This window comes from Vanellus vanellus (assembly GCF_965231255.1).
Source record: "Vanellus vanellus genome assembly, chromosome: 1".
NCBI classification, from domain to species: Eukaryota; Metazoa; Chordata; class Aves; order Charadriiformes; family Charadriidae; genus Vanellus; species Vanellus vanellus.
In genome coordinates, this window is record NC_138905.1 from 11560700 (window position 1) to 11573701 (window position 13002).

Below are 13002 nucleotides of genomic sequence, written 5' to 3' on the forward strand. Positions count from 1 at the left end.
TGTAAGAACTGAAAAATATTTTTAATCTTCGTTATCTCGTACTGTTTTCATAATTGTGTCACTAATTTAGATACACAGTACTATATTTATAGTTATGGTATTATGAAAATTAAAGCCCTGATAAATGGAATATTACAAAAATAAATAAGCAACCTTTGTCTTATTATTATCTACAACTGACTCTTCTGTAGAATACTTGGTCAAACTTTTTCAAAGTTAGAGCACTTGTTCGTGCTTTTGCATGGTTTTGGTTACAGTTATCCCCTTGTGACACATTGAGAACTGCATATTGATAGAAAGGGGGACAGAAAACTTTGCATAAATTCATTTGAGAATAACTTACTCCCACAGATTTTAATCACCTGGGGACCAGAGCTATAAAATTGGGACAGAGTAATAACTGTCCTTATTAATTAGAAAGATATATGAAGATTCTTATATGGGTATTCTCATAGTGTATTCTGCCTAGCAAGAATCAATACAATTTTTTGGCTAACACAGTCCTCAGGAAACCAGCAACTATACCATGTAATTATCAGTATCTCACTGGAAGACAATATTAACTCATGAGGAATGAGCAAAAATAATCCTCCTAGAAAAATAAATACAATATGAAGATGGCAAGGTATTAAATTAGTTGTGAACTACGTCATGCTCAAGATCAAAGTAGTGGGTTTTCTGGTTTAGTTTCTATATACATGCAGGACTGGTGTGTGGTACAACAGCGATATTAGAAGATGAAGCAGACAAATTTATGCTTTAAAGTCTCTATCTAGTTCACGGGGCACTTTGACACATCCTTTTTGCAAGAATAAAAATTTACATGCGGAACCTTAAGTAAGAATCCAACATAGCCGATGCTCTCATAATAGTGCCTGGGTTTGCTCACTTACAAATACCCACCCCCCCCCACCCCCCCCCAAACTTCAGCTCCGGGGCTATTTTCAGGAAAGATCTGGAACGAATTAGGCTAAGCCTTCGGCTGAGGATCGTGCCTTTCTGTCAGTCATCTCTGCCATAAGCTGTTGGATATTTGCTGTTGTACATTTGCTCCTGCTGATTCAGTTGCAGAAGTCTCATTGAATAAAGTGGATGTTTGCTAAAAATTACTGGTAGGTCATATTTCGGTTGGTCCTAAAAGCAAGGAGGGTGCGTCTGTACGTATCTGATTGCAGGGCATGGCCAAGTCTGCGTGCCTCCGAAGCATCCTATTCTCTTGAATTGAATTACATACATTATTAAAAATGTTTTCATATTATCAGTCCCTTCATCCTTTTAAGTTCTGTTCACTGTAAGTGTCCTACAAGTACGGCCCAAGTTGTAGTTTGCTGCTGATGGCAGTTCTCTCTCTGGACTTTGTGCCTGGTACTTAGTGATTTATTTTAGATATGTAACTAGTCTGAGCAGTTACTGAAATCTGTGACCTTATTTACCTTAACTTCTATACAGTACCACTGAACTAATTAGCAATGTTGACACTTAACCATACAAGGCCTGATTTTAAAGTTGTTTTAAGGTTTTGCACCAGGTTGACAGCATAAAATTACATTTGCATTTACTTTCGCTGAAGGCCCTTAATCAGGAAGAAGTATAATAACCTGTTTTCAGCTGAAACGTAAATTAGGAGGTCTGGGTTTTGTACCTCTGCTGAAATGGAGTTTTATAGAGCTTTTCGGATATCTTATTTGCCAGTGGGAAATAAAAAAAAGCTCACAGAAGAAATCTGCACAAATAAAACAGTTTAAAAATTGGACAAGACAATAGTTTTAGTAATATTAGTCAGGAGCTTGTTACTTACAACACAGATATATATATTACTTACAACACAGATATAAAAATATATGTGTTGTAAGTAAAAAGAGATTTTCATTCCAATAGAGCTAAACACAGATTATGTGCAGGAATATGCACATTCAGGACTACAGTTAGAATTGTACATGCTGCAGCATTTTTAGAAATCTCGTCTTTGATTTTAGATAGATAGATATAGAGGTAGCTAAAAAGTGAGACGTATTTCTGCATCCTTCTCTCTCTACCAGGTTATATATATTTGTACCTATACATGTATGCATGCGTGTTTATACAGAGACAAATTTTAAAGAGATCATAAACTGATTTCCGCGTGTGCAGACAAATTTTGCACATGCAGAATTTTCCATGTGTTTTTTTAAATAATGTCAGAATCTCATGTAAATTAATTTCTCAGGGAGTAACCTTTACGGATATGTGGGTAAGAAAGCACAAATATGTGTGTTCTTAATACACAAATTTGTATTATTTTAAACAATATCCTCCTATTTACAGCTGTAGTCTCACATGCTTCCTTTGTCCCAAGAGTATACATTGTTTTCTGTAAGGTATATGTACTAATTGATTATGATCTGCCAGTTTCACCGTAAAAGAGCAGACGAATACGTGCGATATGGAAGTCATCTGATAATGCAACCAGCATTTTTCAGTGATTAAAAAAATTAAAATAAATATTTCCTCGTTTTTTGTTTTGTTTTTTGTTTGTTTGGTTGGTTGGTTTGGTTTGGTTTGGTTTTTTTTTTATTTTATTTCCCTAACACTGCATTTCTCAGTTCGATTTCATTATATGAGCTTGAAACAAAGTTTTGGGGAATTTTTCCTCTATAGTAGAGCTTTTTGGATTGCAACAAAGAGTTTACTTTTCAAATGTATTTCTTGCCCAGTTTTGAAATCTCCAGACACTGCTGGACATTCTCAATATCGAGGAAATGAAAATCCAGCTGTGACAAGCTTTACAAAACGTTAGCCTTTACTTCTATCGTGCCTAGAAAAGAGAATCAAAATTAACTGCCTTTAATATTATTTCTACTTATTTTACAGTTTAACAATAACGCTCAGAACGTCAGTTGCTTTAATCATCTTGTCCAAGCTAATGTGAGGAACAAGAAGAAGTTGAAAGAAGCTGTCTATAAGATCTCTGCTAAAGGAATTACAGACTACAAAAAAGGCTTTAGCTATGCTTTTGAACAGCTGCTAAATGTAAGTATGAAAGTCATCTCTGCTGTACAGTGAAGAAGGAGAACCTGAACCTTCAGATGGCCACCTCACGCTCCTCCGTTGTGTAACAAAGTGGTAGAAGTGCGAACCTTTATTTTAGCAAGTAAATTTATCCCAACAATGTGTTTTTCCCTTTGCCGATCCCCCAGCAGGTTGTTAAGATGCGGGCACAAATTTGGGTTTCAATGTGCTGTACTGATTTTACTTCATTCATTCAGCTACTTTGTTGTGTAAGGTGCTTCTCGGTTGGCACGTAGCTGTGGTAGTGGTGTATTTGCAGGTAATTTTAAAATGGAAGGCTACAGAACGTTACAGTGTTGGTTTTTATTTCAGTTTTACCGCAGTATCTCCTAGCAAAGTTTAGTTAACCTGCAATTTTATATTTATTACATGCCATAAATAGTCTGCCATGGCTTGAGAAGGGCAGGGGGAGTAAATTACTTTGTTAACAGGGGACTATTAGGCAACAGAGTATTCTAATTCCTTTCTCCTTCTCATGCATGGAATTAATAGTTTCCTCAAAAATTAAACGCATTGTCTCTGTGTTTTAATTACATTGTGCTTTCCAGTTTGCACCCAGGTACTAGCTTTCTAGGTAGTCATGTCCCCCCTTTGCCACAAAATTTGGGGGTTTATTAGTCTTTTTTTTTTTTAATAGTTTTTATAGTTTAAAAAATTTTTTTACATTTCACCTTCATATAGACTGTATATCTCATCTTCACCTTCGTGTAATTAAAGCTACATCAATTTACAGAAGTTAAGGATCTAACTTAATAAAGTGTATTCTTTTTATTTTATTTTTTTTTAATACATCAGTTATGTCTCTCAGTGTATAAATGTTTAATTTTTTCCTCTAATCTGCCAGATTCTGGACTTCAGGGAGCTTTCCTGCTCCCTGAGTATGTATATATATGCATCTTAAGACTAGACCCGGCTGAAAAATTTCTAACCTTGTTAAATTTTGATGGAGGAAAAAACAATACAATATTTTCAAGAGTATTTTCTCAGAGGATCAGTATTTACATGAGCAAAGGGGTTTGGTGGGGAAATGATTGTGTGCCCTCTGCTGATGGTTATATAAAACTGCAAATAGGCTTTTAAAAGCTGTCAGTCTTTTTTGGACTGGGCTGAAAGGTATTTCCCCTTTTTCTTCATTCACCTCATTCAGAGGGAACCAGCAAGATACAAGAAATTTTGCCAAATACAGCTTTTTCTTCATAACATTTCTATTTGATTAACGTTATGTATTGCCTTTGGTGCAGCACCATATATGTCCTTTCTGTACAGGCAGTATTAAGAAGACCAAAACACAGGGGAAGCCTCAAAGTGGACGTATTTGTGGGACCAAAAAATAAAAAAAATTGCTTAAAAAAATAATTGGAGATCAGTCTCATAGTGGGATCATCTCTCTCATAACTGGAGACAGAAGTGTGATTAGCCTCACATAATCTCTGCAAACCTGTAAATCATGGCTGGATGTTGTGGATGTGTATATCAAGGGAAATCAAGAGATCGCACTGGGTTATAGAAATACAGGCATCCTCTCCAGATATTGGCAAATCCATTTGGCAGGAAGAGTAAAGGGCTGGTGATGGAGTTAGTGCTAGACTGGTGACAAGGCGATATAATAGGATGATATAATACAGGCTTAAACAATAAAAAATATGCTTTGGGATAGTTTTCAGTTGTATATTTATGAATTCAAACACTCCAATTGCTTTAAGGTCCATGGAAATGGAATATTTTTTAACAGCTCAAATTTTCGTTATGATTTTGTGGGTACTGTTTCTGGATGACAGTTATTTCAAACAATTTTCTGAATACCAAAGTAATATATCACTCCTACCATGAAAAACTTACTGTCTAATGTGTTGCTAGATGGAAATAGACACTGCAGGTTTTTTCAGCAGACTAATTCAAGTGATTGTTAATAATCTGGTTTTCATTGTATTTATGCAGCATTTTTCCATTATTTCCTGTTATATTAACTTGCTATTTCTTTGAAAATACTTCATCTTCAGCAATTCAGAAGGTTTTTTGTTTTGGTTTTTTTTTTTTCCCTTATACCATAATAACTACGATTTGTCAAAAAATTATCTTGAAATCATCTCTTCTTGAGTAGTTGATTTTTGGTTTGGTTTACCTTTTACTGCCTCAGTGGCATGAAACTCATAATGAAAAAGGCAATCCTAAAGTGTCATGTCACAAGATGCTATCCTGATCGGCCACTTAAGGAGTTAGTTTTAAGGATGTAAAGCTTGTGTAAAACAAAAGCAGTTTTAGGCACAGTATGAAATGGATCACGTCTCTCTTGTTTGTTTGAAAGAAAAAACCCCAAACCAATAACAGCCCTTTATCAAGCGCAAGAGAGAGCTAAAAATGAAGGCACAGACTCAGTTCCAACTTGCATTCTTCTGCAGTTTAAGCTAAGAAGCCAGTTTTTGTCCTGGGGAAGCTGCTGTATAGGCAGCACGTTCCTCTTCAGCTGTGGTCTGTGATGGGAGAGCAGAGCCATCCATTGGACTGCTGAGACAAACTGTTCAGAAAAATTATGAAATTACTGCATCAGCTTTGCAAAACTGCTTATGTTCACACCCTGAACCAGTATCTCTCCATCTTTGTGCAAATGGGGGGAAAAAAAGATGTGTTGTAAAGGCAGTTCTGCTTTCCTCTTCATCCCTTGTAAGAGACTGGTGTGTTAAGTTCATTCATCAGGATGCAAAGGTTTTATGGTGGGAAAATATCATATGACTTAACCTTATTTTTGACCTTCTTTATGTTCAGATTTCCAATAAAGTTTGGAAGCTGAAATTTTGGATTTATTTTTTTTTTTCCCATGACATGACTTTAGAGTCTAAACAGTGTAATGGAAGTAAATGCCCTTCTTTAAGTACCAGGAGATAAAGAGAAATCACTGCGTTTTTCTGATACTGTATTAGCAAATGCTAAGTAAGCCGCTAGGAAAATCCTGATTTAGTCAGTTAACACAAAGACTAGGTCAAGTTCACATTGCTCATAATAGAGGTCATTTTTTTATAATATGAGCAGGCTTTGGTCCCCTTCCCTGTCATCTCTTTAGTTTCCCTCTGATTTTATTTTTGCCTGTATATTAAATCACTGAAAATGTAGGTGAATTTCTTTATTCATGAAGTATCCAACCCTACTTTTATTACTTTTTTAATATAAAAAATATTGCAGCTCAAAGCAGTGTCTTGTACATTATATTTCACAAGCAAAATTGGTCATAAATTATTTAATTCCAAATGAAACACAGTGTGCTGATGAGATTGGAGAGAATGTATTGATTTCAAGCTTTTCTTATTTGTTGTTACATGTAAGAAAATCTTTGGACTTGTTTTTTTCAAATGATTAAATAAGTATTTATTCACTGAATATTGAACTACAAATACCAATCATCTCTGAGGAATAATTATTCATCTATTAATATAGTGATTGCAAATCAAGTTTTCGTGGTTTAGTTTTCTGGGAGCCCTGTAGAACTAAGGAGCTGCAATACTGAGGATTACCCGCTGACATCTGAGGGCTGGCTTTGGTGTTTTGGTCTCTTTATTGCACAAAAAAAAGGAATCAGATCAGAGAGTAGGATGAAAAGTAATGAAAGGGAGCAGGATCATCTCACCTGCCCAGCCAGGTGAGAGTTAGTCCCTATCTAGTCACAAAGATTAAAGCAAGGGAGAACTAGGTACTTTTGTAAGGTGACCCTCCTATTTCTTTTCCTGACTGTATAGTAAAATCATGGAAAGTAAAAGTAAAGTAAAAGTAAATTGTGGAAGGGGAAGTTGAATTTATTTTACTGAATCTCTCAGGGTTTTACTTTGTCACATCCAACTACTCAGAAGTACCCAACCATTTGTGTGCAACACAGAGGACAAGGAACGTTGGCTGGAAAAATTCATAAAAAATTTGCTTAGACTAGATTCTTAACTTTTAGGGACTAAGGAAGGAAGATGAATGCCAAAGGAGGAGCCTTTGGCTTCTTTCACAAGGAGCCAAAATTCCTATCCAAGTCGCTATTATTCTGGCTGTGGAACAGTGTTTTCATTCCTTTGCACAACACACTGCATTTTTCTCAGTGGCTTTACTAGCTGCTTTGACTGCTGAATTAGGAGTCAGAGGGGTTTCTTCTCAATTCTCTCTATTCCAGCCTTGCTCTGCAGAAACGATGGAACATCCTCAGTTCTTCACCTCTGAGCTGCAATCTAATTAGAAAAGTAGGCGATGGAGAGACCTTAGTACTCTAGGCAGCCACACCTTGGCTGCAATATGCTATTTAAACCTAATTCTAAAATACTTACCTAAAGGTTAGTTACTCACTGCAGCACATTAAAGAAAAAAAAAAAATCACAAAAACCAACAAAACCAAAAAACACCCAACAAACAAACAAACAAACAAACAGAAACCCAGGAAAGAATTAGAGAAGTGGAAGATGGAGCTTATTTTAAGGAAATGTGGCAAAAAATAGCAAATACAAAAATATTCCTGAGTTTATAAGGTAGAGTTTTTCTTCCTAAATTATCAGAGTTTTCATTTAAGACATCAGTGAGCTTGATAGATTCTGTAAGTAGGAGTCCAGCAGAAAAAAATATATTCACTAATTTATTAGAGGGTCATTGTTCCCAAATTTCCACAAGGAAAGTAAGGACAAGAGAAAATGTAAGGATGAGAAAAGAGAAGAGTGAAAATATTTAGAGGCCCTCACTGTACAAGTCTCATGCAGAACCTCTATAGAGGAACACTGTGGGGTTGATGTGATGGGTATGAGCTAAAGAGCTTTCCTTGTGTTGGTGGAGGTGAAAGGAACAACCAGAGCCCCATTCCTCTGTGTTGGGCCAGATTTGAAATAAGTCATATTTAACTCTCATGGAACAGAAAATGTATTTTGTTTATTTTATTTTATTTTATTTTATTTTATTTTATTTTATTTTATTTTTATATTTTTCATTCAGAAAGTGGTATTGAATGGAATCCTAAAAGACGTTGGAAGTTTTGCCATTTCTGTGTTAAAGTAGTAAGCATATTGAGATGACAGCCATCAAACATAACGGTTGTTATTCCTTATGACCTGAAATTTAAAAAGACTTCCGTTTGTATCTCCTACAGCACAGTGTCTCTAGAGCTAACTGCAATAAGATTATTATGCTGTTTACGGATGGTGGTGAAGAAAGAGCACAGGAAATTTTCCACAAATATAATGAAGACAAAAAAGTAAGCGATATATGAAAGATTTTACTACATAAAATACAACAGCACAAAGAGGAATATTTAAATATGGTAGTGAAAACATTTTTGGTATGTGTATAAAGTACTTTTTAAAAACATATTACTATTGAACCTTAGGGCACTTAAAGCTTTTTCAATCTATAGCATTTATTTGAAAAAAATGTAAGATATATTTAGTATTTTACATCTTGTGACCATTGGTGTCAAGCAATACAGAAATATTCCATAAACCATAAAAAATTAAAGTTTTTATTGAAAATTTTCTTGTACTGGAGTAATCCTTCCATTATCAAGTAGAAACACAGGTAGGTAAATGATTTGAGATATATCTATATCTCCTCACTGTGAATATTTTCTCTGTGTTTTTGTTGTTTATCAGGCAAAGGCAAAACCAGATCTCAAGATTAAAGTCTGAATCTGAATAGATTTGTGCTGGAACAAATGCACATGTTTTTCCCAGTGAGGCTAATTATACCTTTGCATGTCTCAGCTAGGAGTGGGACAGCTTTCTATTGATGAAATTTGATCTGTGGTTCAACCAGAATTACGGGCTTGACACGAGAATCACTGGATGAGTTGTGTTGTTTGGATTAGATTGGTTTATTAGCTGTGCTGGTTTTAAGTTTTGAATCTAATCTAATTTCTGGCCTGGCTTTTGTATACTTGGGGATGTAAAAACGCAAGAATCTATGTGGGCGTGAAATAAAACAGCTTTGTAAATTGTCGCCTACTACATTTCAGTACAAATCATTATATTTAGAAGATTAATCACTTTCTAAATAAAAGCTCAATATGAGCTGGATTCACACTACAACTTAGAATTTACCTTTTCTAGTACTTGGGGATGTGCCTATATCTGGTTTGGGTTTTTTTTTTTTGGTTTTGTTTTCAAAAAAAGCAGCTAGAAGTTAGATCACAATTAACCAAGACACTAAGAGTTGCCATGGTTGCTTATGTATAAAACAGTAGAAGTATTTAATTGGAAATCCTTGTATATTTGAATTAATCTCTTCAAATGGAGAACCAGAAATGCAAGACACAATTTTCATCTCGACTACTGATTCAGTCAGTGACCTTGAATAATCATTTTGTGTCTGTTTTATAATAGCGTTTCACATAGAATAACATGGTGGGGTTTAGTTAATCTTCATGTCTGAGCTGAAAGTACTTTTTAAACTGAAAATTAAAAGGCAGAACTGAAATCACAGCAAGTCATTGTTTGGCACACATGGCTGTATTTTGAAAATATATGCAGAGATTACTCTTCAAATTTGCACTTGGTAGCTTTTATTGTGTTACAACAAAAGCCATCAGCTAAAGGAAATACGTGCATAAGGGGGAAGATGTATGATTCATTTCTTATTATTTTACATTTAATTTGCCGTGTTAGGAGGAAAGTATAGTAAAATATCGAATCCAAACAACAAAACAGATTTGTAATGCTGAGATTTGTGTTCTTACTCACGTCATGCCTGACAATTGATTATTCTGTGAAGCATAGTAAACGAAATGTAGGATTTACTAATTTAAAATGGTTATTTCACTACATCCTTTAATACTGTAAATTTGCACTGCCAAGGGTAGTGTTGGTTTTATATATACTGTTATATATATGTCGTGGTTTAACCCCAGCCAGCAACTAGGACCGCACAGCCGTTAACTCAGTTCCGCCCCCCATCCCCTCCAGGAGGGTAGGGAATAGAGGGAGAAAAAGGGAAAAAAAACAAACAACCTTGTGAGTTGACATAAAGACAGTTAAATAGAACAGTAATGGAAGAGAAAATAATAATAATAATAATAATAACAACAATAACAATAATGGTAAAAGAATAACAAAATGAGTGATGAAATGCAATCGCTCGCCACCCAGTGATTGATCGCCCAGTCCTTCCAGAGCAGCAATGGCAGATTCCTGCCCCCATGGCAGCTCCCATTTATATATTGAGCACGATGTCTATGGTCTGGAATACTCTTATGGCCGGCTGCTCCTGTCTGTGCTCCCTCTCAGCTTCTACGGGAAGCTGAAAACTCCTTGACTTAATATGAACATTACCTAGCAACAATTAAAACAATAAATGTTAACAACGTTATTCTCATACTAAATCCAAAACACAGCAACTACCAGGAAGAAAATTAACTCTATCCCAGCTGAAACCAGGACAATATAATACAATACTCTCCCATTTTCTTGTTCCCTCTAGTGAATGAGGGTTTGGGGGGTTTACTGTATACAACAAAAATGTAATGATGACAATGGTTCAAATCTTAGTAAGCACATTTTTTCACTAGTCTAATAAAGTACTGGGTAGCTAAATGCCACCCCTTACTGGTTTTCTTGAAGGTGACATTGGAAATACAAAAATACTAAGAAAGTTTTTGCAGATATAATTTGAAGAACAATTTGCTTTCTCCTTATAGTTTTCAATCAGTAACAATCCTTGGTGGTGTTGAAGGGAAATTTCTGGTTGAAAAAGTTCTAATGAGATTGAAACAGTAAATTCATTTTTAGGAATAATAATGAACCCCCCCAACAATCTTTCATAGCATTCTAATATTTTTAAAAATAAGACTAATACAAAACATGTTTGTCGTACTCTCCTTAATAAGACTACACTTGATTTCAGAATGATGACGTGAGCTCTCTAGTTGTTCCCTCTTTTTGTACTTTAATGTTAATTTTAATGTTAATTTTAATCCAGGAAAGGATAACAACATAATTGATAGACACATTCTAACATGAAAAATACACAGGTACTTTTAATTTTGTAAAGTCATAGTCACAAACATACTGTTGTCTTCTTGGATTGCATACTAGGCTGCTTTGGTAGATTAAATGACAAGATAATTAAAGTTATGTGGATCTAGATTCTGTTGTCTTTATTACAGTTAATTTATATTTTATTTCACAAATGGCCCATTGAATGTAACCCCAATTTTTTAATTATCATTTGTAGAGAGGCTATTCAATAAAAAAAGTTTTCGGTGCTTTACTGTAGTAGCGCTTCATAGTATAAGTGTACATCAGCCGATGTCTCTTCTTGCCTGCTCTGCATTTGTTTGAACATTTTTCTTTGTGTTTTGCATACAGTATATAAAAGATGAATCGTTATTTTATTATATCACAGTCAGTCACTTCCCATCTTAGGTACACAGGGTTGTAAATTTACTTTTCTTTTTCTTGTCCAAACAAAAGACCATTCATTCAAATCTATTAATCTTTGTTTTCACCTTCCTAATGTAAAATTGCTTCAGCTCTAAAAATATTTTCTTCTTCATGTCAGTTACTTAGTAATACCTCGGCGTGACAGAAGCTTCAATAAGTTTTGGCCCATCAGACGACATGACGTAGTACACTTGTTTGCAGTGCCCTCAGTGCAACCTTCAATTTAAGATGTGAAAGAATACAATAAACAATTGGAAGCTACTAAAAGAGCACCCTAGAATCTAAAGGCTGGAAAACTGTCCTCTTAAATTAGGCAGTTTTATCTGTTTGAGGTAGCATACAGATATATTTAAAGTAGTTTTTTGTCTTTACGAATTATTTAAACTATGAATATGGGAGTTATTACAAAACTTACATAACAAAATTTTGAGGAAGAACGTCTATAGTTTTCATCTGTTTGAAGTGGGAAATCACAGTTGTGTTTCACCTTTGCATGCCTTTTTCCCTCTATAAAGCCAGATTTTATTGTCACAGATTGCAACTACACGCTGTGCCTGATATTTAAAAACTGGCATGTTTACCTTTACAGTGACATTTGGGGCACTCACATTAAATGTGTGAAATACCACACACGCGCTAAATTTCAGGAATGGGGGTGGTAAATTTTAATTTTATTTGCACTCATGCTACAGATGGCTTCACTGAAGATAGCAATATAAATTTATTTGCAATGGAGGCCCAGTAGGCGTTCTCCATCCTGAGAATTTTGAATTCAGGTTAAAATAGAAAACTAACTACAGTTCTTTGGGGCAGATTGTGTACCCTGAAATCTGTGTTTTGAAGGATTGCTCAACTTATGTGAGTAGGAAAAGACCTTAAACATACCTCATGCACTTTCAGTTGTTTGAAGTTTCCTGGCATGGTAGAGGTTTGTGGGGGTCAGATGGAGTGATCCGACTCACACAGGTAGGAGGATCTGACCCCTCAGGTAAGAGAGGAACCTCTCATGTCCCTTTGCCACAGAATTATCTTTCGTGACTGGCACTGGTGAGACCCCACTTCGAATACTGTGTTCAGTTTTGGGCCCCTCGCTACAAGAAAGACATGGAGGTGCTGGAGCGTGTCCAGAGAAGGGCTACAAAGCTGGTGAGGGGTCTGGAGGACAAGTCTTATGAGGAGCGGCTGAGGGAACTGGGGTGGTTTAGTCTGGAGAAAAGGAGGCTGAGGGGAGACCTTATCACTCTCTACAACTACCTGAAAGGAGGTTGCTGCAAGGTGGGGGTCAGTCTCTTCTCCCAAGTAACAGGCGATAGGATGAGAAGAAACAGTCTCGAGTAATGACTGGCAGTGACTTTTTCCAAATAAGCACATTCAGCATGTCAACAGAATGATAAAATGAAATATCTAGGAAAAAGCATCTGCAAAGCTTTCTTCTAAAATAGAAATACCTCCTACCGTCATTATGACAGGAGGAACCATTTTCTTCATTCGTTTGAATCCATTATCGCACAACTGTAAGTCAGTAACACTAAAAGGTAAACTGTTAATCTAAGCAATGGTGTATGAATCA

At 35.6% G+C, this 13002-nt stretch overlaps 1 protein-coding gene across 5 annotated transcripts in view; it reads left to right on the plus strand.

Moving 5' to 3' along the window:
* CACNA2D1 (calcium voltage-gated channel auxiliary subunit alpha2delta 1) overlaps positions 1 to 13002 on the plus strand; it is a 437732-nt gene that overhangs the window by 347651 nt on the left and 77079 nt on the right. For all 5 annotated transcript variants that reach the window (XM_082498408.1, XM_082498409.1, XM_082498410.1 and 2 more), the window contains exons 11-12: positions 2851 to 3009; positions 8150 to 8254. In XM_082498408.1, coding sequence (XP_082354534.1) covers positions 2851 to 3009; positions 8150 to 8254 — 264 coding nt within the window. The remainder of the gene's footprint in view (positions 1 to 2850; positions 3010 to 8149; positions 8255 to 13002) is intronic.